Here is a 25,851-nt window from a genome sequence, read left to right as displayed (position 1 = left end):
TGCGCACGCGTACGTCGACTTCGTCTACTTTACCTTGGGGAGTTTGGCCATTTTCTTTCTCTGCTTCCGATATCTTAAAAGCTTGTCTCGCTCCTGCAAAAACCGGAGGCAGAGATTTCCTGAGTGGTCGAGCAGCCCTGCTGATATTCCCGCGTGGTCGTCGGAAGGGAAGGGACCCCGCGGGCGGTTCCTAGGTGGGCGTCCTGCCTGCATGGTCACGACCCGCGGCGCCACTCATGGAGGGCCACGGGCTCTGACGGTGCAGGGGGCGCGTGGTGCCGCGGGGCTGTGGCCCACATGGGGGGCTGTCGCCCCGCCACGCTCAGGGTGCTCCAGCCTGTCACAGCGTGTGGCTCGGGGTGGGCGCTGAGCCATGCACACAGAAGCAGGCTCCAAGCGCAATGGAGCCACCCTACTCCGTACTGTCCGAGCAGGTGTCTGGGGACGGTGTCCCCACGCATGTGGAGATGGACCTTGCAGACACGGGGGGAGACCACACACCCGTTTCTCCCCAGGGAGTTCCACTGCGTTTCCATGGCCCTGATCACTCAGCAGCCACGACCACGCGGGCCGGGGAGAAACCGTGTGGGGGTGAGAGCCCCAGGGAGGGCCGCGTCCCTGAGTAACGAGCAAAGCTGGGTGCTCCTCCTGCAGGTGTCACCAGAGGCCCCGAGGGGCACCTAGCTGACGCTCAGGGGTGGGCATCCCGGTCATCCCTGCAAAGCCTCTGGGCAGGTAGCGCCTCTGTGTGGACGAGCAGGAGCCACCAGCACCAGGGGGCCCGGGAAGCGGGTGTGGACGGAGGGAGAATCACTTACTAGCACGCTCTTCACGTAGCCGGCCGTCTCAAGCGTCTAGGGACAGAACAGCCTGTTAGGGAGCTGGGAGCACAGTCTGCTCCCCAGGGCACCCAGGGCACCCACCGCCTCCCACTCTCTGCCGAGGGCCATCTGACGCGGCCTCATGGTCCTGCCTCCCTAAGCTGACCTCCCAAGTCACCGTGAGACCTGCAGAAGCCCCCAGGGTCCTGGGCTCGGGCCCACCCTCGGCATCTGCAATGGCGGACAACTGCGATGGACCAAGGCCTCTTCCTCTTCCCATCCTCCCCCCCGCCCCCCCGCCCGGCCCATAGATTCTTAGACACGTGGGGACTGACGGTCACTCTCGGGCCGGTCGGGGAGGGCTGTGCTGATGAGACCCCGTCCTACAGCCCGTGCTGGGCAGTACGATCTCCTGTTACTCTGGAGGCCACTTCAGTCATCACACGAGACAGGCCCCGGGCGCCTGGCTGGCTCAGTGCGCGGAGCACGTGGCTCTTGACCTCAGGGTCTTGAGTGCAAGCCCGACGTTGGGCATTAAACTTACTAAAACAACAAGAAGCCAGGCCAGGCCAGCACTTCTGGGCCATAAGCCACACCAGCAAGGAGGTGCTATTGTCCCTTCTGCTGCCCCCCAAGGTCATAGAATGACCAAGGCGACGTGCAGAAATGATCCCAGTGGACCCCAACAAGAGGCAGAAGGCCCCCAAGCAGAGTAATTGGAGGAGGATTTGATGCAGGACTACTTGCAAAACTGGTGCAGGTGTAGGGACAAGGACAGGCCAGTGTAGAGGGGGTGTAGGGACAGGGACAGGGCACGTAGAGGGGGTGTAGGGACAGGGACAGGGCATGTAGAGGGGGTGTAGGACAGGGACAGGGCATGTAGAGGGGGTGTAGGGACAGGGACAGGGCATGTAGAGGGGGTGTAGGGACAGGGACAGGGCATGTAGAGGGGGGTGTAGGGACAGGGACAGGGCAGTGTAGAGGGGGGTGTAGGGACAGGGACAGGGCAGTGTAGAGGTCCTCATGCCCAGCACCTGCATGTGGACCTTATTTGGAATAGGGTCTTTGTAGATGTGACTGAGTGAGGGGTCTGGAGGTGAGACGGCCCTGCAGTGGGGTGGGCAGGTGTGCTCAGGAGAGAAGGGGACACAGAGGGCAGGCTCCTCGGAGACAGCAGGAGCAGGTGTGAGATGCCCACAGCCACCAGAGGCCTCCGGGGGCACAGGATGGGCCCTGGCTTAGCACCTGAGGAGGCGCCGCGCCCCTGCCCGCACCTGCGGATTCCCACCTGCACACTGACAATGGGGGACTGTGTGCTCAGCCCCCAGGTGACACCCCTGTCCCCAGAGCCAGGGAACCAACACTGCGGCAGCTGCCCTGGATGCCCCGGGGCCAGAGTGATGAGGAGACCCCGCAGGCCTGATCCTGGTGGGGTCCCCAGGGAGGGGGGGAGTGGGGAGGGGAGGGAAGGGAGGAAGGGGGGGCAAGGGGAGGGAAGGGAAGGGAGGGGAGGGAAGGGAGGGGCGAGGGAGTAGGGGGGGAAAGGGAGAGGCTGGGGGGTGGGGGGGCTGAGGGGCGAGAGGCGGGGCCGACGGGGCGGGGGGTGGGGGGGTGGGGGGGGTGGCGGGGACCGAGGGAAATGGGAGGGGAGTGGTGGGGGCGTGGCTGAAAGGCCGCGTGGGCGTGGCCGAGGGCGTGGCCAGTGGAGATTGAGGGGAGGGGCTGATGGGCAAGTCAAAGGCTGGGGGGCGGGGCATGAGGCAAGAAGGGGAGGGGCTAGGGTGGGGGCGGGGCCGAGTCCATGGTGGGAGGGGTGGGGCCCATGACGGGAGGGGCGAGGCCGAAGGCGGACCTGCGGCCGAGGGCGTGGCCGGCGGAGATTGAGGTGAGGGGCGGGGCCGGGGGCGGGGTGATGGGCGGGGCCTGGGACGGGAGGGGCGGGGCCTGGGATGGGAGGGGCGGGGCCAGGGCGGGCGGGCCGCAGCCCTGCCAGGGGGCTGGGGAGGCAGGGCAGGCGGAGGGCACCACCCAGGGGGCGCGGGCACCTTGGAGAGCTCGTCTATGAGGTTCTGCTGCTCCACAATCTGAAGTTTCAAGAAGTCAACTTCTCTCTCGTCCTGACTTTGGTCCAGGTCGTTCAAGGAGCTGGGTCTCCGGATGATCCCGGCTCTCTGTCTCTGCAAAGCCAGCCAGGCCCCGTCACAGGGGTGCAGGGACGGGCTCTCTGCCCGTGGCTCGCCCTGGGGCGGGGGGGGGGGGGCAGGGGCCCCTCTGCAGGGCCCTGGGGGCGCGCGGGGCGAGCCTGCACCCCGGACCTGGCGCCCTGACCCGGCGCACCCCGCCAGCTCCACCGGGCTGAGCCTGGGAAGGAGGCATTTCTGCAGCAACGGGGCGGCGGGAGGGGGCGAGGGGGTGACCCCCACTACGGTCGTGCTGAATTACTGTGGCCGAACTAAGAAGGGGCCCGGGGGCACCAGCTGACCTTGCCACACCCCACTAGGGGACCCTCCCACAGCTGGGGGGCTGCTGGTCTGCGAGCCCCTCCCCCTCCATGCAGGTGGGCTGCGCTCTTCCTGGGAGTCCGCAGGTGCCCCCGAGCTCTGGTGTTGGTGGGGCCGCCGGCCTGGGGCTGACCTGCTCAGTGACCTCCCTGCCGGGTTCTGCCCAGGCGGTGCCCACGACCTCTTCCCTCCAGTGCTCTCCTCTCCCAGGGAGGCTCCGCATTGGTTCCTGTCCCCACAGACTATGTGAGACCAGAGGCCTGATGGGGACCTTATTATCAAGCTTTGCAGGTGACAAGTGGGGAGGGGGGCTGTTGCTCATCGCTGGGGAGCCTGAGCGATCCCACGGGCCGGTCGGACCCGTCAGGGCCCCTTACCATTTCTATGTTCTCCTGCGTGACAAATTTTAACTTGTTTTCCATCCGACGTAAAGTATGGGACAGATCTTCATTTTTCCGGGTAAGGCGTTTGTTTTTATCCAGCAAGGGCTTATATTGGCTCTCAGCTTCCCTTAAGCGCTTTAACTGAAAGACCAAATTAATCACTCAGCATGATTTTAAGTGTGACTGGAGCCAACAGTCCCTGTACAGAGTCGCAAACTGACCAGAACAAGCTTTGGCTAGAGCAAGGGAGGGGTATGGGGCCGAGGCTCTGTTTTGCCCATAAGAGCTGCCACGAACTGGCCAGGCCCTTGGAGAAGCTCCCACTCAGACAGAGGTCACCTGGAAATGCCAGTGCCTGCCAGGAGTGATCGGGATGGCTCCACCGAGGGGCGAGGGCCTCACTCATCCCAGACAAACCACAGGACTGAGGGAACTTTTTTGCTCAATAATATGGAACGGGGATTATCCCACCCGTGCCTGTGTCCCACATCTGGCCCCCCCACCAGGTTTTGTTCATAAAGTTTTATTGAAACGGCTGAGAGGCCTGCAGGCAAGCCCTGCCCTTGGCACCATCACTCCTTTCCACAAGGGAATTTTGGAGGTGGGCGCCTCTGCCCTCCCGCCCCGACCCCAGACCCATAGGATCCAGATCCCCCGTGCCCCTGCCCCATTGCCACTCACCAGCTCATTCCTTTCTTCCGACAGCAAGGCGTTTCGGTCCTCCAGCTTCCGAATGATCGCACTCAGCTCTGCAATTTTAAGTTGGAAGCGCCGAGCATCCTTTTCATCCAACTGCTGTTCCTAAAACAAAAATCAACTGCAAATAACTGTTCGTAGACACAGGCATAAAAACCTCTGCAAATCCCAGCACACCGTGGAAAACAAAGCAGCTCTGTGTCGTGATCGCCCGTGATTGCACATGGCGGGTGGGTGGGTGAGTGCCGGCTGGCCACCACGGGCACAGCAAACCGCACATGGGGACAGAACAGAGGAGCAGAAATGTCCATGAGTGTGTGGAGGTGGAAGGCAAGGGCGTGCAAATGCAGGCACCGCAGGTGTGGGTGCTCCGGGCCCCCTCGGGGTGCTGCTGGTACAGCGTCGGGCAGGGGTCTGCCCTGTGCCAGAGGTGGGGACGCGGTTTCCCTAGTGTGATCCTGTGAGCACGGGAAGAGATGTTCAACTTAAGACTTTTCAAAAGGTGACTTCCCAAGAAGTGTGCTCCCTCGCACTGGGGTTCTATAAGGTCACTTTGGAAACCTCTGGAAACTCATTCAAAAATCAATGAAAACATTCTGATCCAGTTTCAGAATCTCTCTGGAGTTAACACAATCTATCGAGCGCCAGAGCAAGATTTAATTCAGTTAGGCCATTTATAATAAGATTGTAAAAATCATTTTCTATTCTTGAAATGTCACTGTCCTCGGGCTGGCTCAGCTCAGACATTTTGTCCTTAAAGCAAACAATGCACGTCCAGGAAGGACAGAGGGAGGGTTCCTCATTCAGCAGGTGCAGGAGAGGCTAGGGAGCGGGCCCCACAGGACCTGCGTTGAGGGTTCATGGAATTTAGAGTCCCCCCACCCCAGATTACCCAGAACCACTCCAGAGGGCTCTGAATGAGGAGCAGCAATGAGGAATGAAGGATGTCACAGCCCTGTGGCTGGTGGCAGCCCCCACGCTGTCACGGCAGCCTGAAGAGGAGCAGAAGGGTGGCATGGTCACACAAAAAGCAGGTGGGGGCGACTGGTGGGGATGTGGGCGAGCAGAGAGCCAGGAGCCCGTGCACACGGAGATGGGGGCCGTACGGCCTCATCCCGCCAGCCCGCGGCAGGAACCGGCACCAGCAAGCAAGGAACCTTAGCCCCCTGGGGGCCTGGCAGCTGCAGGTGGGCTCCAGCTGGAAGCCCGAGGCCTCGGGGGGCCGTGGGAGGGTGGATGGAGTGAAGGCCAGTGCCGTGCCCCGTTAGCAAGGGGGGAAGGAGACAGAAGCCTGCTTGCCCTCCCAGCCAAGCCAGATAAGCCGAGGGGTCCGGGGTCTGGCTGGTGGGCTGCAGACATGGTCAGCATCCCCAGGGCAGGAGGTTCTGGTTCTGGTCTCTGGACCTAGGCTCTCAACTCCCTGGGGAGCTGCCCGAGCGGGGCCACATAGCCGCGTGCAGCGCTGTCTGTGACTCTGGGTCACCGGGCAAAGCATGGGGAGGTGCTTACAGGGCTTCCCGAGTGGTCTGAGGCGTCTCCTGCACCGCCTGCATAAGGAAGTTCCCGTCTGGGGCTGCCCAGGTGCCGATCAGCCTCTTTGACCTGGGACAGCTGCTCATCTAGAGCCTCTTTTTGGAGCTGCAGTCTCTGAGCATGCCCGGCTTGAACCCCTAACTCTCTCTCCAGCACGAAGACTGCTCTGTCTTTAAATTTTATCTCCTCCATCTACAAGGAGAACAGAACACAATCACACAGGCAGGCAGAGTACAGATCTGCGGTTACCATAGAAACAGAGGGAGCAACCCCTGGAACCCGCGTCGGTTCCCCATGGTGACAGAGGGTCCCCATGGCAGCAGCCCTGCGGCCGAGGGCGAGGACGGGAGCCCCAGGGCTCAGGCCGCAGCAGAAGCGACCCCCCCCACCGCCCCCTGCACCCGGCTGGCCTCTGCTCTGCTGCTTCAGTTCAAGCTGGAGCAACCGAGGCTCCTTCCTGGAGTCCGCGCAGCCCTCCCGGCGTCCCTGGGCGCCCGGCGGGCCCACCCCGTCCAGCGCTGGACCTGGCGTTGGCGGGCAGGCCCACGGGGCCATCTGTAGCTCCTGCCTTCCCGTGTGTTGGGCAGGGCAGGGGTCCCCCGAGTTCCCCGAGCCCCAACCGTGGGACGGTGTGAGGAGCAAAGTCCGCCCTCCACAGGCAGGCTGTGGGTTAGAGAAGCAGAAGTTTCTCGATGCCCTCCTCTCCTCTCCGAGGGGCACCGGCCCAGGGAGCTGGAGCCAATGCTCGCGTCCTGCAGCCTGCCTCTCCTTGCTGGACATGTGGACGTGGACAGACAGCAGAGGCGCCGTCCCGCAGCTTGCAGGCAAAGCTACGTTTTTAGTTAATCTTGGTTTGAACAAAGGCTTGGAGGAGGGGGGTCTCTGGACAAGTCGGCTCCAGAGTGGGGGACAGGAGCACCCGGGCCACCCAGGCCCCTGCAGGCCACCGGGTCCACGGCCTCCCCGCTCTCCCTGAAGCACTCAGCCCCCGATGATGGCCAGGAGCCCTCTGCACCAGCCGCCAGCTGCCTCCCAGCCCCACATCTGGGCTCCCCCCACCCAGCGGGGACAACACAGACCCTCTCCGCCCATTCTTCAGTCGGGTGGGCCGGGGGCCCTCACTATGGTGAACGGCCCCAGGTTTATGAGACGCTTCTGTTTAAAACATAAACAACAGGACAGGACGGGATGTCTTGGTGCTTCCCCTGCTGTTTAAGGGTCAAATAAGCTAATAAACCAGCCATGTGCTGAAGTCAGCGTGGAAATTAGCCCGGATCACAGAATTCACAGGCCAGTGGTGAACTGAACAGAATAAAAGAAATCCTTAATTGCTAAATTCCCAACTACTCGCACGCATAGAGACGCCGGAAGAGACAACACGGAATTAGGGAAAACAAAGGGGCCGGGGAAATACAGTCGTATCACCAAGGAGCTCTGCTCCGGGGCCTAACGTTGACGCTCACACGCAGACGCTCCGGAAACATCGCTATTCCTTCACCGGGAAACCAGAAGATGAGCGTCTCTACGCAAAGATCCCACCAAAATGAGCTCTTTGAGCAGCTGGTTTGGACCAAAAGGCAGACTTCCCCCCCCCAAGAACCAGCGGAGGTGTCCTGTCCTGCGGCCAAGGGAGGCGACCCGCCCACAGAGGAAATTCAGGGAAAGGGGCTTCCACGCGGGGGCAGGATTGGATCCTGTAAAGGTGGGGGGGTGTTGCCAGGGGGTCCTCCTAAACCACAGGGCTCTGCAGGCACCAGTGTCCACGCAGGAGACCACGACCCTACAGCTTCCACCTGGATCGCCCATTTGTGCAGGGGGGCAGGCCTGCAGGTGCACGACACAGGTGCCTGTTGGGGGGCAGAAAAAGCTTCGTCCGGTCCTGTGGGGCCCCCACCGCACCTACAGGGGCCTGCTTCCAACTTGGGGCACAGCCTTGCTGGTGGGGAGATCACTGCATCCCATTAAGGGGATCCCAGGGGCCCCGAGCATGACCAGCAATGCCAGCGAGGTCCTGGTGACGCCGTGACTGGGGACACGGGGCTCTAAGGTAGAGCTCCATTGCCTCAAACTACCGAGGGGGTCCAGGCTCCCAGGGACAGGGAGAACCAGGCACGGCCCCCCACAAACCCGGAATGTTCTCTTCAATGGCTTAGCTCCGGGTCTCTGAGGACATTGACTCTGTGGTGACAGCCCCCGGCAGCAGGTGACCTGAGCCACCCTGACGCCCCTGATGAAGCTGCGGCACTGGGGCCATTCCTGTCCTGACAGGATGGCAACTCCCTGCGGTCCAGGCCGAGAGGGCGCCTTCCCACGTGGCCCCCACATCAGGATGGCCTCGGGGCCCCGACCTTCCCCCATGGGCCTCCTGGGCTCACCTTGCTGCGCCTGGGAGCTCCCGCACCCCACGTCCCCACCAGCGCCCTCCTGTGCACCCCTCGGCCCAGAGCACATCCCAGCCCGTGGATCTCCTGCTCGCACTCCCCATGTCCCCCTGCCCCCCAGCGCCCCCACCCCCAGTGCCCCTCCCAGGAGCCCCCGGAGCACATCCCAGCCTGCAGGTCTCCCTCCCACGCACCCCCACCCCGCGCCCCCCAGCACGTACCAGCCTGCGGATCTCCCGCTCACACTCCTTCTTGATGCGGGAGATCTCCTCCTGGTGGAGGTGATACACGCTCCGGATCTCCGCGGCCTTGATCTTGTCGGCCTGCACCGCGATGGTCAGCGCCTCCTCCACCTGCTTCTTGGCCCCCTTGAGCTCCGAGATCTCCTGCTGCATTTTGATCTTCTCCGCCTCGAACCCCTTCTTGGCCTCCTCCTTGGCCTCGGACAGCAGCACGATCTTGGCCTTGTCGGGGGCGCCGTCGCGCAGGGCGTGCAGCAGCGCCTGCAGCCGCTGGTTCTCGTTGTCCTTGATCTTAATGACCCTCAGCAGCTCGGCCTCGTGCTGCCGCAGCAGCGCCTCACGCACGGCCTGCAGCTCCTTCATCTTCTCCTCGTGCAGCTTCGTCTTGAGCTCGGTGAGCAGGACGGCGTTCTTGTGCTGCTCGTGCTCCCGCACCTGCCTCAGCTCCTGGTTCTTCTCCCTCTCCACCCGGCTCACCTGGAAGACAAGAGCCAGCCCGTCGGTGGTGAACCGCCTCGGCCCCTGCTGACGCCGAGGGACCGCGTGGGCAAGCTCGGGGCTCCTTCCGCGAGGCGGGCCGTCCTCCCCCGAGAGCGGCTCCTTCTGGAAACTGAGTCAAGCCCTGCGGGTGGAGAGCACGGACCTGCGCGCCCAGGCATCCACAGGGATGGTGAGATCGCAGACATGGGGTCCACGCAGATCTGCCCTGCGCCTCGCCCCCGACCAGGACCCACCGTGCCGGGAACGCCCGCCGGCCGCCTCGCCAACGAATCACCGGGAAGAAGGTGCGGGTGCCTCGGGCACGGATGACAGGCTGTCACACTCACCTTCTGTGACGTTCTGGGCCATGGGGAGGCCACTCTAGGCACTCGCTCCCTAGGTGACATGTAACGTCTAGATCTTTGGAAACACTCAGATTTTGGTCTGAATCTCTTGTTTTCATCTAGAACTTCCACCTCGGTGGAATGACCCCAGCACCTGCACGTGGCACCGAGTCGGTGCTCAGAACCTAATACGGGGTGAGAGCGTGGCTCACCTGCCCCCGGTCCAGCACTCCAGGTGGCGCTTCGCCTCCCACCTGCCTCTGGGCTCCCCGTCGCCGTCCACAGCACCTCGTGTGGGGTCACCATCCCCAATCCCGTCCTCCCCTCATGCACCCTGCAAAGCCATCCCACCCTCACACCCAGCTCCAGAGCTGGGCCCCACTGCTCCCCACTGCGGGCAGCCCCACCTCGACTCACCTGCCGCCACCCACTCTCCAGGGAGGAAGTCTGTGCGGGTCAAGCCCTGCCCAGCCCTCCTCTCTGCACCCGGCGCATTCAGAGTAAAGGCCCAGCCAGGGGCGTCACCGCCATGGACCACACCCGCTGTGCCATCTGGGGAAGTGTCAACCCTCCCTGCCAGGGCCGCTGGCACCCCAGCTAGCAGCTCTGGGGTCCTTTCCCAAGGGTGATCGCTTGGACCCCTGACCCCGGGCAGGCCCACTGCCCACCCCCTGCCCAAGTGCCCGCAGACCGGCCGGTGCCCCCAGATGCCCAGCCCTGCTCCACACGCTGACCCCACCATATCGTGCCCCTTCCTCACAGCAACCCCCACCCCCAGGTGCCTTATTCATCCCTGTCTCCGGGCCTGTAGTGTCCGCCCCGTCTGAGCAAGCATCCCCGGGAGGCACGCACAGCGGGGCCATCCTCCGCATTTGGTGTGGGCTGAACCGCGAGGCTCCCCAGGTGGGGGATGCGGGAATGGGGCCTGGCCTGTGGCCCTGAGCTCGCAGGTGGTGGGGAGGTGGCTGGCGGAAAGCCTCACAGCAGCCGCAGGAGCGACTCAGGCTCCTGTCCCCAGACAGGCCGACAGTAGTAGGATGTGAGGGGGCCGCACGCAGAGCCCCGCTGCCCTGCATCCCTCAGCCCTGCTTCAGGAGCACACGGCAGCTTTGTAACAAGCGGTTAGGAATATTCCCCCTGAGAGCCCAGCTGCCTCCCCACGGACCGCAGCCTCCGGGGACCTCGTGAAAGTCTGGCTGACGTGGCCACACGCTGCTGGCGGCTCAGCGGGCCGGGCTCTTGACCAGCGGGGCCGCGGCTTTGCCTTTCAGGACGTCGCAGGGCTGAGCGGTTCCTGCATCCAGGGTGGGTCTTCCGTCGGCACCAGGGGTCGTCGGGTTGCTGGGGGGGGGGGCAGGGCAGGCAGGTGTCCCTCTTCATCGCCTCCATTCACCCAGTTTTCAAGGGACCAGCAGGCTCCCGGGCGGCCCGGCAGGAGCCCAGTTACTTGTTTCATTAGGAACGTGTGGGTCTAAGCAGAGTGGCGGGCTTAGTGCCTGCTGGTGTCACCCTCACGGAGGCTCAGAGCGTCCATCTGCGGCCAGCAAGGGGGCTGGGGCCTTCGGACGCGCCGTGAGCCTGGCTATCTTGCTCTCCGGCAGGTTGGGCCTCACCGGCCCGTCCACTCACCTCCTGCCCCGACTGCTCCCCAGGCGCCCTGACTTCTTTCGATGGGGAGCAGTATTTTGGGGTCACAGCGGGCCCAGGGCTGTGCCGGGTCCCAGCTGGTCCTCCCCGTGGACGAGACACAGCATCTGCCTCCCCGCGTGTGAGAGGACACGCCTCTAGGTTCCCGTGGACGTTTCCAATTTCCAGTGTGTTTCCGACCCAAAACCAGGGCTTCTGTCCAAGTTTCCCTGTGTAGTTTCTGCGCCCCCGTCCCCTCCCACGGAGGATCTGGTTGTCAAGGAAACCGAGGGACAGGACGGGCACATCCCCTAACTACTCCTTTACCTGCAGGAGACACGCCATCGGGGGCATACAGGGGCCGCGGCACTCACGGCCCCCCCAGTTAGGACTCCCCACGTTTCCCTCTTCCTTTCCCAGCGGTTGTCTGTGAGGCGCCTCCCGCAGCCGTGGGGGCCCCAGCCCGCTCTCTGAGCGCTTGATCTTCCCTCGAGGAATTCCGGGGAGTCTCCCCCTTCTCCCTCTGCTTCGCCCAACAAGGCCACAGCACAGGCGGCTCCCGCAGCCTCGCCATCCTCGGGGTTTGTTCAGAAGGAAACTACGTTCAGCGCGGCCCGCAGGCCTCGCAGGCACCGTGGAGCTGGGGACGACGTGGACACCGGCAGGACCCCCACCCCCAGCCGGCCATCCAGGTGGCCCAGACCCGCTGTGGACACAGAGGGCCCACAGTGATGGGCACAACCGCCAGACCTCGGCCCCCGAGGACGGCCCCTGCCCGTGACTGGCACAGGCCTGGCGGCGGGCAGGCGCTCCCAGGACGGGGTGGCCGCCGTCCGCAGTTCTGACGGGAGGCCCCTAAGAGGGATGACAGGCTGGAGCTGCAGACACACAGGTGCCGGGCTGGGGCGCCAGGAGACCGTCTCCTCCAGAGCAGGACGGGAGGCGCCTGCAGTCTAGCAGCTCATGCCGAGGAACGTAGGCCGGCGACCCAAGGTGTGCGTTAGGGGTTGAGATCGTGTTACTGGTTAAAATTGCAGAGAAACGGGGTGCCCGGGGGCTCCGTGGGAGAGGCGTCTGCCTTTGGCTCAGGTCATGATCCCGGGGTCCTGGGATCGAGTCCTGCGTCGGGCTCCCTGCTCCGAGGGGGAGCCTGCTTCTCCCCTTGCCCTTCCTCCCGCTGCTCACGCTGTCAAATAAATTAATAAAATCTTTAAAAATAAACAAATGAACTGCCGAGCAAAGGCCCGTGTAAAATACGCCAGGCAGCGTAGCCCCGGGCCCGCGGGGGGCCAGCGCTCAGGCCAGGGGCCTCCGCACTCGGCCCCGTACCTGTCCGTGGACCGAAGCAGCCATAACCCTTTATGACGCCACAAAACCTTACGGCTCTCAAAGGTTTGCTCGGAGGTTTATGGAATTTTAACTCAAATGGGCCAATGGCGCCGCTGGGACCCGGCCCCCCGGCTTGTGGGCACCTCAGGTCATGCTCGTTTTCTGCAGGGAGGGAGCTTTTTCTCTCCGGTTGTATTTCCAGGAAGTAATTCGGAGTCATCCTTAGAGACGGTCGAGGTCCTGGGCGAAGCCGGCAGCAGGGCAGGTGCGCTCGCCCGCCTTGTCCGCAGAGGCCCGGGCGCTCACCCAGCCACCAGCAGCCCGGCGCTCCCTCCCGAGGGACACATGCGGTAGCGGACCGCACCCCACACACCCCGCTGCTCCCGTGAGCTGCTGTGGCCTCTCCCTGGGCTGGGCCGGGTTCCGGAATGCTCCGTCGTCGTCCCTGTTCTTTCAGTCACTGGCACTCCTTCCCCGGCTCGCTATTCCGCTCAGCTGGGGGCCCTTCCTGCTTCACTTCTATGACGGCCGGAGGCTCTATGCGCGTGAGGTTTACGTCTGCGTCTTGCCCAGCGAGGACAGGCCCGCAGCTTCCCCGGGAGCCCCTCGCCCACGGTGCTGGGACTCCCAGAACAGAAGACTACTACCTGCGGGAGGTCTGGGGTGAGCCCCATGACCCACCCCACACCTTCGTGGGCAACACCGATGCCGACCCTGCCCCCGGGCCCCGCCTACAGCCCCTGCCCTCCCGGCTTCCTGGCCCTCTCCGACCCCACCCACATGGCCCTCCATGGCCTGGTCTCGGGCCGCCTTTCCTGCCGCTGCATCACGGGTGCCCTTACAGAGACCCGCCTTTGCCGGCCCTTCCAGGCATCAGGGTCTCCGTCCAGGGCCACCTCTTCTGAGAGGCCCTTCCTGATTGCCACGTGGACTGATGGCACCACAGCCAGCGTGGCGGTCATGTGGCTCTATGTGTCCCACCACCTGCTTCCTGTTCCTTGGTGTGTCCTCCACGGGGACGAGGCCTGGGGGTCACGCAGGCGCCTGGCGCTTCCCAAGTGGCATCCTGTGGGCTGGAGCCACTTCCTGACAGCAGGCGTGAGGCTGGCGTGTCCGTTCCTCCCGCCGGCTCCGGTGCTATTCACAAGCTGGGGCCCGGCTGTGGGTGGGACCCTGAGAGCATGGGCAGCAGGGGCGGCTCTGTGCCCAGATGGGAGCCGGAGCCTCGCGTCCTGGTGGGAGCTCGTGTCCACCTCGGTGTCCGCGTCCGTGCTCCCAGCACCCGGCCCCACTGAGTTCATCTCCACGCAGCTCCCCAGAGGCCTCCCTGCAGAGCCGGCTCCCTCCTTCCAGAAGGTTCTTCACCAGAGATGGCTCCACTTCAGTCTCCGGACAGAGGGTGCGCAGCGGGACGGGCCGGTTTTTATTTAAATCACGTCGTTCCTTGCTGTCAAGTCTCCATTCACTCAAGTGTCCCTTGTTGATAAAGGAACCATCGGGCCGAATCCGAGGCGCTGGGCTCGCAGCTACGTTCCTGGCGCCTTTCCATGCTTCACAGGCACCTGCTCTGGGGGGGGGGGGGGCTGCAGCCTGGCTGCGGGTCCAGGATTCTGCTGGGAATTCCCGAGGAAGGTGGGCGCCAGGTGCTGGGGGTGGGGTGGGGGGAGCGCCTCACGGCCTGCCTGGCTCGCGGTGGGGCCAGGGTCCTGCTGGCGCCCCCGCTGCCTCCTGCCTCTGCCGTGAGGTCGGGACAGGCCCTCCGCTCCTCGGCCACTTCCACGGCATCCCCCAACCCCGCAGTCTGGGTCGGTTATGCGGATCCCTCCCGAGCCCACAGCAGGGACATGCACTGCGGGGGGCGGAGGGGGGCGGGTAGAGGTCTCTGATAAGGACAAAGCTGCTGACAGTCGTGATGACTGAATTCGCGCCGCCCCCCATGACCAGGGCGCGCACGTCGTGGCCAACACTGGCGGCATTTCCGAGGGTCGCTGCGCCGGGCCCAGCGCACAGACCTTGGGCTTCCCGGGGCCTCGACTCCAGGGGCCGGGGCGTCGGCGGGAGATGCCTTCTCAGGATCCGATGTGAGTTTTATTTACCAAACTGGCTGCTGGGGGCGACGGGAGAGCGCAGGCGGGACCTGGGAAGAGGCCTGAGCACAGGCCCAACCCCCCGGACGTCCTGCTCCCAGCTCGGCGCCCGGACAGATGCAGGACGCATGCGGTGAACCTGGGGGCCTGGGTGGCTCGCCGGTTAAGGGGCCGACTTTGGGGTTCAGGGTCGTGGGATGGAGCCCACGACAGGCCCCACGCTCAGTGGGAAGTCAGCTGGTCTCTCGTCTCCCTCTGCTCCCCCCTCCAAGCGCCCTCTAAAATAAATAAATAAATCCTAAAAATAAAAAGAGCGAACAAACAAGCCCCGGAGCCCTGCCGGCCTGCGAGGGGCGCTGAGCGGCACCCAGAGCTGAGCACAGGCTGGAGCCCCCGTAGGAACTGCAGCACTGCCCGCAACGGGCACCCCTTGGTGGGGCCATGGGGCGCTGCTCCCTGCACCCGACACTGCAGCTCGGCCCCGAGGCGCAGGGGCAGCAGGCAGGACCGTGAGGACGGGCCGAGCTGTGAGGCCCAAAGGGCGGGCGCCCCAGGTCCGGGTGAGGCTGACGTGCGGCCAGGTCTGGAAGCCGCAGCCTCAGAGGCCTCCCTGCCGGTGGAGACGGGATTTCAGGCCTCTCCCAAGCCAGGGCAACCGATGTGTGTGGAGCGTGTGCTCCGGGGAGCATGGGTGTGATCCCTGCACACGCACACACACGCACACACACCCGGGCCCCGCACGCCCACCCTCAGGAGCGGAGTCTGCGAGCCTCCCTGCTGGCGGCCTCAAGTGCAGACAAGGGTGCTCACCGCAGGGCTGCGGTGTCGGCCGAACCCTGGAAACAGCCGGGATGCCGCGGGCAGAGGCCGGACCCTGGGCACATCCGCGTGCTGCACGTGGAGCCCCCACGAGTCGGCGTGCGGGCCCGAAGGGAGGCCAGAGGCCGTGGCGTGTGGCCCGCTGTCATCTGTGCCCTGGCAGGTGCACTGAGGACCCAGAACACAAACCCTCCAGAGGGGGGACCAGGGCCTTTCCTTCGTTCCTTCTGAATTTTGTACCAACGGGTACATATTTCCAAAACATGAATAATAACAGGGCTGGGGCTGGAGGCCCTCAGCAGGCAGCCCCAGGGCCCTGGCCCGGCAGCGAGGGGCCGGACCTGGAGCCTGTGTACCTCGGGGGCTGACCACGGGAGCACACACGCTCCCCGCACCCCCACCCCCGGGCTGCTGCGGGACTGGGGGGCTTTGCTAAAAGCACCATGAAGGTGTAGGCCACGGGGGCACCGGCAGGGCCTGCAGGCGGGACCAGCACCACAGTCTCACGTCCGCACTTCGGAGCGCTGGACGGACCACACGCTCACCCAGTGGGACCAGGGGCCCGTTGTCCTTATGCCGGTGCTGACCCTCGAGCACTGTGAGGCCCGGCCTGCAGCCGCGGGTGGGACGACCTCTAGGAGCACGAGGTGGACTCCGAGGTTTGTACCTTCACCCGGGCTGCACCCGGCTGTGCCCCGGGGGCTCCTGACACCCCCTGGAGGCCCTAGGCCAGCCTGTTTCCTCCACGCAGAGGGGCCATGCAGGTGGGGATGTTTCTGTGACCCGTCAGCGGGAGGGACACTTCCCCAGGAGGTGCCACCTGCCGAGGTCCCTCTGGCCCAGGCACTGGAGCAGGGCGGTCACCACCCGTACATGGCCTCTTCCCAGAGCTGCCTGTCCCCCCAGCTGCCCTAGAGCCCCTGGCCACCCTGGGACCAGCTGGGCAATGACCCCACAATGCCCTGTCCTGGGCAGACCCTGGGGCCCAGGAAGCTGTGGGACGGTGGGGGGTAGGAGGTGGGATGCGGGGAGGGGCGGGGGTGGGATGCAGGGAGGGGCAGGTGTGGGACACAGGGAGGGCAGGGGTGGGGACAAGGGAGGGGACAGGGGGCCTGGGGGGGGCCCACCTTGCTTTTCTCCTGCTGCAGCTCAATCTGGATGTCGGTGAGCTTGGCCCGCAGCTCCTCGTTGGCGGCCTGCAGAGCCGCGAGGACCTCCACCTTGTCCCCCTTGCCTCGGCCGCCCGTGCCCTTCTTGGACATGGTGAGGGTGGCCCAAGGGGTGCCCGGGGTGGGCCGCTCGTCTGTGCTCGGCTGTCCACAGCAAGCTGGGGCAGGTAGCGCCTCGCAGCAGCTCCGCTACATCTTCTCGCTCACCTGGAGGGAAAGCACACCTGGTGAGCAGGTTGGCCTGTGCCCTGGGTGGGAGGTGGGCTGTGTGCGGCCGGGGCCGGGGGCACGGCTGGGGTCTCCTGCCCTGGGGATGCCGTGGGGACTGCACGCCGCGCCCCCAGCCCCAGACCGCAGAGGCTGAATTTCACACGTGGGTGTGTGGCCCTGGAGGTGGTGGTGGGTGTGAGCCAGGAGCCTCTGGGGCAGTGGAGTGGAGGCCGGGACCTCCGGACCCTTCCCGGGACCCGAGATCGTCCCCCTGGAGGACGCGCACCTTCACCCTGAGCCAACATAGGAGGTGAACGCACACCCTCCCCACCCGGCGCGCGGGCACCCTGCCCGGGGCAGCATCACCCAGCACCACGGGGGGACTCCCGCTGCCCCCCAGGCCGGAGGCTGCATTGCCTTCCCCACGTCCCCGCCCCGGGTGTGCGAAGCAGGCCCCCCAGCCGACTGCGTAGACAGTGTGGGCCTGTTCCACAGCAGGAGGCGGGCTCGGGGCGTGCTCCACACTTCCGACCCAGGAACCCTGTGCTCCATTCCCGCACGAACGGGGGGACAAGGCTGTCCCTGGCCCCCAAGGCTTCCTTCTTGCTTAGACACCAGGACAGGGACCCGAGCCACAGAGGGGCCTGTGCCCCGCGCCGCCCCAGCTGACAGGTCGGGAAGGTGCCTCTGTGACCTGGGGTATCAGGTCAAAGTGCAGCTTTCAGAGGGTGGGCCTGGACGCAGGCTGGGACGGTGTCACCTGTAGGGAGGGGCCCTCCAACTGAGTCCCCACGGCCTCTGGCCTCCCTCCCGGCTCAGTCCCTGAGGCCTCGGGACACAGAATGGGGTCAAAGCCTCCGATGGACGTGCACGGGGAAGGCCGGGAAGAGGGCTCCCGGTCGGCCCGGGGTGCGGAGCCAGGGGAGGGACGCGGGAGGCAGCTGTCTTCCAAGGAGGAGGGAGACTGAGGCCGGAAGAGATCGTGGAGACGCAGCTCAGCGGCCCCGGCCTGAGAAGAGATGCCCGCACCCAGGCCCTCTGCTCACAGCCACCTGCCCGGGAGACGAAGAGCACATTCCCCGGAGCACGGGGCCCGAGGCCTGGCTCTCGGTTTGGGGTACACGTTCTGGGTCGCCCCGGGGACTGTCGTGCAGATTTTCCAGCTCGGCTCAAAAGGGTCCTCCGCCGGCTTGCAATGCTTCCCTCCTGCCTTCAAGTCCTCACGGGCGGCGGGAGAGACCCCTGGGCTCCTGCCCCCCCAGGCAAGGCCTGCGCTGCCCCTGGAAGAAGCGCCGCTTTAACGGGTCCCAGCGGCTCTGGCCCGGCAGGTGAGCTGGTGCCCACGGTCCGCGGGCCGCCTCCACTGCGCCTGCGGCGGGTCGGGGTGCGCAGCGCGGGTTCGGGTGGGGCGAGGCATAGAGAGTTAGAAATCTTGTCCCAACCGGAGGAAAAGCTCCCCAGTTCCTGCCTTGGTCATCGAGACCTCCTGGGCGGGGGAACCCGGGGGTGGGGGGCGCCCGGGAGGTGCGGCGGGCTGAGGTCTGACTCTCAGTTTCAGCTCAGGTCATGATCTCAGGGTCCTGGGATCGGCCCCCAGGCTGGATGGTGGCCGAAGGGTCTGCCCCCACCCACCCCACACCCTCCACGCCTTTCCTCCGTCAGGAACACGCTCCCGCGAGGCTCAGCACAGACCTGGTAGGCTCCTGCCCGGACTCAGGGTCCTGCCCCCAACCCCCACCCGGATCCCCAGGAGCTGAGTTGCCTCCGCCTTGGTACTGAGCACCCTGCACTGAGAATTTTCGATGCACCAAGAGGTCTTGAGCCCTCCCTGACATCTCCCCAGACACAGACTTAGTATCTTTCCCTGACACCAATTTGGGGGCAAATAGGATAAACATGTTGACTTTATTATTATGTTGATGAGTAGGAACCAGATAAATCCCCGGCCCCTCTGAGGGCACCGGGTGGGGGGGGGGGCGGGCCTCATCGTCCACACCCAGGGGGTTTCTGGAGGCCTCCTCTGGAGCGCTTGATGGGATTACTGCCCGAGGGGAAGGGGATTTTCACGCCTGACCCCAGATCCTATTTGTGCTAATGAATCAGCGTTAAGCCTTCAGGGGATGAGAGTCTGGTGGAAGGAAGCATCTGGCCGCCTGTGTTACGGGGACAGACCCACGTGGACGGCAGAGGTGGCACCAGGCAAGCGCCGGGTCTCCTGCTCCGAGCCAGCCGCGTCTGTGCGCCCCAGCTCTCCCTCCGTGCCCACACCCGGGAAAGCACCAGCTGTGAGGAGCACGTCCAGGTCATGGATGCCCCATGGTTCCTGTCACCCTGGGGGACAGAAGGGGCGGCCGGAGGGAGACCGGGACCTTGGGAGGGTGGCCTTTGCTGGGTGCTCTGGGCTGAGCACTCAGCCCTGCCTGGAAGACTCAGCGACCGCTGGAAGCAGGGGCTGGGGGTGGAGGGTGGGGTCAGAGCAGGTCACCCCAGGGCGCTGCACCAGCCCCCCACCCCGGTCACGGGCGGGCCCAGCCAACACTGCTTGAACCCCAGACCCCTCAGGCCTCCGGCTCCCTGTCATGTCTCGGAGCTCAGCCGGCAGGTGCTGCAGGGGTGCGGCGAGGGGGCGCCCAGGAACCCACGGCCACAGGCCATGGGGGCAGGATCCGCGTGACAACGCTGTGCATCCCCAATATTTGCTGGACTGACTAGCCCCCCCCCCCAGTCAGAGTCACGAACCTTCTTGGGGGACCCCGGCTGAGCGGGAGAAGCGGGCAGGTCACGGTCACGTCTCAGGCTCGTGCACAGACTGACGCTGATTCGCTGCCAGCACGTGTGTCACCCTCTGTCGGGAGGTCGTTACGTGGTCAGACTGACACCGTCCGCCCACCTGCGCGGGGCTCCGAGGACGGAGTAAATAGGGGAGCTCCGCTCTCCGAGCAAGTGCTCCCTGCCCGCGCCCGACAACCTCCAAGCCGCCGACCCGCTAACGAGGAAGCCGCCGGCTGGCCTCCGGGATTTCCCCAACGCGGAGCCCACGGTTCGCGCTCCACACCGTGTGGGCGGAGGAGCCCAGACCCGGGACAGCCTCCCGCGTGCACACGCGGCCGGCGGCCTGCGTCACGAAGGGGCTTCGACCTCCTGAAGCCCATGGTGTGGGACTCGGGTCCTTTCCCGGTGAAACCCTTTATCTACAGAGAGGAAGGGAGGTGCCGACGCTTCCAGCCCTTATCACGTCCACGGGCTGCGAGGTGCAGGCGGCGAGGAGGCGGGAGGGCGCGAGGGCCCCGTCCAACCCTACGGGGACAAACGCCCGCGGGAGCAGGCCCTGCCAGGCTCTCGGCCCCGGGGCAGTCGTCTCAGGGAGCCCCCCTCTCAGGCTGGGCCCCCAGGGTGAGCCGGGGGGAGGCCGGGTGAGGGCCTGGGGTAACCTCGCAACACCCAGCTCCCCCATCAGAACTCACTTTTCCCGGGAAATGTGAAGACCCCTGGAGAGGGGATCAGCGGCCACGCGGCGCCAGCCGCATGTGCAGACGCAAGTCTGGTCCACACCTGGAGACCTGGAGGCTCGAGTGGCACTGGGGGTGGGGGTGGGGGGCGGGGAGCGGGGAGCAGCCCTGGGGTCTGGGCCGGGGGTGGGCGGCGGTGAAGGAGCCCGGGGCGCACCCACCATCAGCGTGAACCCTGGGACAGCCCCGGACCATGGCAGACCCTCAAGCACGCGGGGCCTGTCCCACCGCTGACCACGGGGCGGCCACAGGACAGACGGAGGGTCTGCGGGGGGCAAAGAGGCCTCAGCTCGACTCGAAGTGCATCTCTAGAAGCTCGGGAGTCCGGGTCACGGGGTGGGGGCGTCCCCGACGGCCGAGGGCAGGACCCCACACACCCACCCCTGAGCCGCCACCTGACCGACCACCGTTCAGGATGGAGACAGATGAACACGGGTCCCCAGCTCACGAGGGAACCTCCAGATCGCCCACCCAACGCCAGCTCTTCGGGGTGAGGAAGCCGGGGTCCGGCGGGAGCGCGTCCTGGGGGGCCCGGCGCCGCCTCCCGACAGAGCCCAGGCCTGGCGAGCCTCGAGGACGGTGAGTGCGGACGCCCTCGCTGCGGGGCTCGCAGCCCGGCCGGACTCTGCTGTGTGCGGGGCCTCCCAGCCGGCCTCGCCCGTCACACGCGGCCCAGCACCAAACCCCAAAACATTTACAGGAGGGGCGCCCGCCTGGGAGGCTCAGGGGGCTGAGCCTCCGACTGGGTTTCGGCCCAGGCCGTGACCTCGGGGCCCGGGGATCGAGCACAGCTCCACGCTCCGCTCGGGGCCTGCGGCTCCCTCTCCCTCTGCGCCTCCCCTGCTTGTGCTCCCTAAACAAAAAACAAGTAAAATCTTTTTTAAAAAATTTAAAGAATTTTAAAAAAAATTCAGCCCCAACCATATAAAACTCACAAGGTTGGGCGTCCAATCAAAATGACCGGCCGTCAATTATCACTCAATCACTAAACTGCGGAGAAAACACGCGGCAAAGACTCGGGGCAGCAGGACTCCAGTGACGGGGAAAACCAAGCAACACTTTAAACAAGCGCAGCCACAGGTCGCAGGCCCCGCAGGCCCCGCAGGCGCGGACGTGAGAGCACCGAGCCGATAGCACCCCAATAACACCCACGGGCCGGCAGGGGCGGGAAGCACGAGCACAGGAGGAAAGATCCAGACCAGGAGCTCGGAGAGGAGAGCGCGTGTCTGAGCCCAACCAGGGCCACCAGCACAACCACAGCCCGGAGGGGGCCCGAGAGCCCGAGGCCGCAGGAAGCGCAGCCCAGACAGGATGACGACCCTGCTCCGTGGAAGCTCACGCGGTCCGCCCCTCTCTCATCGACCACCCCCAACGTTAAGCTTTTTTTCTTTTTTGCTTGTTTTATTTTATTTATTTATTCATGAGACACAGAGTCAGAGAAAGAGAGAGGCAGAGACCCAGGCAGAGGGAGAAGCAGGCTCCATGCAGGGAGCCCGATGTGGGACTCGATCCCGGGTCCCCCAGGATCAGGCCCTGGACCCAAGGTGGCGCTAAACCGCTGAGCCACCCGGGCTGCCCTTTTTCGCTTGTTTTAAACTCTTCAATTAATCACTCTTCTTACATCTTTACGACAAAATACATATGAATGGAAATGTAAGTTTTTACGGCAACCGAGGTTGCGATCACGTCTTGCAGACTGAGTGGTCGCTGCAGTGGTTACAGCTGTGCACCTGCCACAAACTCCGATCCATTGGCAGATATAAAAAGTAAAGTCGCATTTGAAAGGCACCTCTGCGTCATCTGGTCGGACCGCGGGGGTTTCCCTGTGCGGGTGCCCAGGGGTCCCGGGGGCAGGGGTAGGTGAGGCTCGGGGCAGGGCCTGGTGGGCGGGCGGGCTCCACTACAAGGAAGCTTGTGACTGGCGCCAGACGAGGCGTGACCCCCGCCCCCCACAGCCTTCCAGGTCCCCCCCATCCCCTGTGAGGACGGATCTCACTGTGTGAAGACCACCGGCCTCCTGAGTAACGGGCCCTCAGGCTGAGCTCATACCTCGCAGGGTTCCCTGTAAAATGGGCCAGAAACGGGATTTCAGGGCAGAAAACAAACCCACCGTGTGCCCCACTCCCTCCGGGCAGGGCGGTCAGGCCTGGTGAGCGGGAGCGTCCCCGGGGGCTGCGTCCCCAAGCTCAGGCCAGGCACCCCGAGGGGAAGGCTGCGTCCCTGCCAAAGGAGTCAGGGCGACAAGGAGGAAGGGCCACCCTGGGGTCAGCTCCCCGCAGAGCCCCTCCTGCCCCAGGAGCCCCCTCAGCCCGCGGAACTGGTTCCCGGGAAGGTCCGGGCTTGTTGACAAGGAACGTCCTCTCTCGGGAGCCTGGTGGTCCTGGTGGGTCGGCGGGTCCGGAACGTGGTCTGTAGCCCCGGGGGCCTGCTCCCAGAAGCCCCGGAGGCCACCCCGAAGCCTGGCTCTCCCCAGTGGGTTGGGGATGCCACTCCCGTCGGCCTGTGGCATCTGTCCTCATCACACCGGCTTCTTGCATTATTGCCCCAAATACAGAAAGAGTTTAAATGAAAAAATTAAATGTTTTCCAATCTTTGTGCTCGTTTACAGCTTCTCTGGCTCTGAAACCCGGCAGCCACTGAACTGAAGTGTCAGGTTTTCAAAGCACAGTGTCGGGGGCGGGGCGGGGGGTGTCCGCCGGCGTGTTAGCGCCCGAGCCCGGTGGAGGCTGGTGGCCACTGCTTGGCTCGGGGCCCCAGGGGTGGCATCGGCCCAGGACGGGACCCAGCCTCTGAGCCCCCAGTCCAAGCCTGAGACCAAGACCACAGTGACCCCCAAACAGGGCAGTTGATCCTTACAGTCAGAGAAACAGCCATAGAAACTGAGGCTCAGGCTCGCTCCCCCCACACTCCGGGCACAGGGACGAAGGCCGCGGATGCAGCAGGTAACTAGGTAGACGCTAGACGGGCAGGTGCAGGAGAAGGTGGTCACACAGAGGGACAGTCAGCGTTCCTTCTCCTTCCCAGCAACGAGGCTTCCTACCGCGGCTGGAGGGCCCTGGCGGTCGGGGGGGGGGGGGGGCCACCCAGCGTTTCCAAAGAGGTTTGCGTTTTCTTGTGGAAAAGCGCATACGAGCCCGCGCCCTGGCTCTGAGTCCTGCTGCGCCCCTGCCCGCGTGTGTCCCCGGCGCCAGTAAAGGTCACACGGTCCACGGAGGCTCCGAAGGGCTGCAGTCAGCGGCCAGGACTGCGAGTCCCAACGGGGCCTGGCTGGTCCCGGGAGTCCTGCACAGCGCCTGGAGGGCAGCCAAGGGGACCTGGGGGCTGCACTCGTCGGCGTTGGCGCCTGTCCAGGGCCACAGGGGCCAGAAGGACAGCAGAGCATGACCGGGCCGGCCAGCCCAGAGCAGGGGGGCCCGTGTGTGGCTGTGGACGCGTGATCCAGGGTCAGCGCCGAGTGCGGGGACGGTCGGCTGCCTACCCAGCGCTCAGTAACCGCGTGTCCACAAGGGAAAACGCACCGCGGACGAGTCGCTGTGCAGGGGCTCCGGCCGTAACCGTGGAAGGTGGGGCAGCAGGCCTCAGGGGAAGAGCCAGAGGTCCAGAGCCCGGGGATGGCCGAGGCCTTGAACAGGACGTGAGCACAGTCCCCGGGAAGGAGCACCGCGGCCACGCGACAAGAAGAAATCCCACCGCCCGAGGGACCGAGGGGCGCGAACAGGCTCGTGTCAGCATTGGCAGAGGCGTCCAGGATGCACCTGCACGAGGGACAGTGCCCAGGACACACGGAGAATGCTGGGAGGCCGGGGGAAGGCAGACAAGCCAGTGGGACACGGACACACGAGTCCAACGAGCGCTTCACACCAGAGGACACTGGTCGGGCACAAGCCTGGGACGATGGGGGCCCCCTTGTCCTGCATTAGGCGACCCTGCCGGGCCCCCGGGAACCTCACCCAGACTCCCAGGCTCCCCCTGAGTGGCCCTCACCCCCGCCCCGCCCCGGTCCCTGCCCCACGACAGGCTGGCACCTGCGTCTGAGCCCATGTCCATCCCTGCAGCGGCCAGGGCGTCACCACGGGCTCCCTCGCACGCTCCTCCCTTCGCGGGCTCGCAGTTGTGCCTGACGACGGGGCTGCCCTGTCACCTACCCCCTCGCGCGTGGAGAACCTGACCGGTTCAGCGCCAGTCCGCCTGTCGCAGCCAGAAGAGAAATTCAGGAAGCACGTCGCTCACGGAAAAGGCCTCAGAACGAGGGTTTTGCAGATATAATTTAGGGGGAAACGCTGCAGTGGTTGCTGGCATCCGTCACGGGTGGAAGAACAGATCGACTGAGGGCTGTTAGCTTGTATATGATCGTGGGGGTGGGGTGGGGGGTCTGATGGAAGCCGAGAAATGAGGGGGGAAGAGGCCGCGCAGCAGCGGACAAGGACCCGAGCGGGCGCACAGGTCAGCTCCGCCCTGAATCCGCGGGGGCTTTACTCCAGAAATGGCTCTTTTGGGTAAAAGGGAAGTTCCTCAGGGAAGCATCCAGAAACCTCTGTGCTCTGGTGGGAGTCGTGGTGGGGATGCCGCGGGCGGGCCACCGCTGGCGCTAGGAGCTCCCGTCCTGAGAACGGTGTCCCTGAGACGGCGCGGCGTGTGGCGCAGACGCCAGGCAGATGAGCTGTTGGGTGCGTGGAGGGCTCAGCAGGGGCCGGCCGGCCGCTTCCACCGCTTGTAAAGGCACCTGCACTTCCCTGGAAGGTCCCAGAACTTCCTGCTACTGACATGGCTCACATTTAAGTGAGATTTTGTCTACCTTGATTAACCAATATATACTGCGTATCTGTCACCTGAGAATATGCTCACTGGGCACCGGGGGGCTCCGTGGGTGAAGCATCTGCCTTCAGCTCAGGTCATGATCTCGGATCCTGGGATCGAGCCCCGTGTTGGGCTTCTGCTTGGCAGGGAGTCTGCTTCTCCTTCTCCCTCTGCCCTACCCCACCCTGCTTGTTCTCTCTCTCTCATGAAAAAATAAAATCTTTTAAAAATAAAAATAAAATAAAAATACACCCATAAAGTACCTTTATTAGTGTTTTTTTTCAGAATATTTACATTGTTAGTATAAACCTGAAATTTTCAGCTCCTTGCCATTTTATCCATGGAAACAATTTTTTTTTTTAGATTTTTTTAAAAAATAAAACAAGATTTCTTAGAAACATGACTAATTCCATCCAGCAGAACTACTGTGTTGATTTAGGAAAGAGGGTCAGTAGTTAGCCTGTGAACACACAGGGAACCCTCAGCGAGGGGGGTGTATACTAGTCCCCCAATACTGTCTGCATCCTAACCCTGGAACGTGTGAACATGGGACTTGATGAGACAACGGAGATTTCACAGGCGTGTTCAGGTTGAGACTCTGAGAGGGGGTCTGTGGCCCCCGATCCAATCACACAAGTCCTAAAGGCAGAGGCCCTTTCCCAGGGAAGGCCTGAGGGGCACGGCCTGAGGAAGATGTGGCCGTCACCACTGGCCTGAGATGGTGAGTCAGGGGTCGACACCACCGCTGGGCACAGAGCCTTCAGGTCACACAGCACAGGGACATGGACCCCAAGGTCCCATGGTACAGAGCTGAGCTCTGCTAACACCAGGGAGCAAGGACACAGACCCCCTAGTCCCCACCCTCAACCCCCAGAAAGGACAGCGGCCGGCCACACAGCTGCAGCCATGAAGGAAGATGGACCC

General features: G+C 64.4%; 1 protein-coding gene across 1 annotated transcript in view; it reads right to left on the bottom strand.

Moving 5' to 3' along the window:
• Positions 1-16,504, bottom strand: part of JAKMIP3 (Janus kinase and microtubule interacting protein 3) — a 37,725-nt gene extending 21,221 nt beyond the window's left edge. Inside the window, exons 1-8 of the mRNA XM_055346288.1 lie at positions 16,370-16,504; positions 8,537-9,034; positions 5,911-6,126; positions 4,387-4,506; positions 3,700-3,846; positions 2,867-2,998; positions 819-854; positions 34-93 (exon numbers count right to left, since the gene is read on the bottom strand). Of these exons, the coding sequence (XP_055202263.1) occupies positions 34-93; positions 819-854; positions 2,867-2,998; positions 3,700-3,846; positions 4,387-4,506; positions 5,911-6,126; positions 8,537-9,034; positions 16,370-16,504 (1,344 nt within the window). The remainder of the gene's footprint in view (positions 1-33; positions 94-818; positions 855-2,866; positions 2,999-3,699; positions 3,847-4,386; positions 4,507-5,910; positions 6,127-8,536; positions 9,035-16,369) is intronic.
• Positions 16,505-25,851: the final 9,347 nt, after the last annotated feature.

This window comes from Nyctereutes procyonoides, unplaced genomic scaffold (assembly GCF_905146905.1).
Source record: "Nyctereutes procyonoides isolate TBG_1078 unplaced genomic scaffold, NYPRO_anot_genome, whole genome shotgun sequence".
In the NCBI taxonomy this organism is placed as follows: Eukaryota; Metazoa; Chordata; class Mammalia; order Carnivora; family Canidae; genus Nyctereutes; species Nyctereutes procyonoides.
The sequence above is the reverse complement of the archived record's forward strand: the minus strand, read 5'-3'. Positions and strand labels throughout refer to the sequence as shown.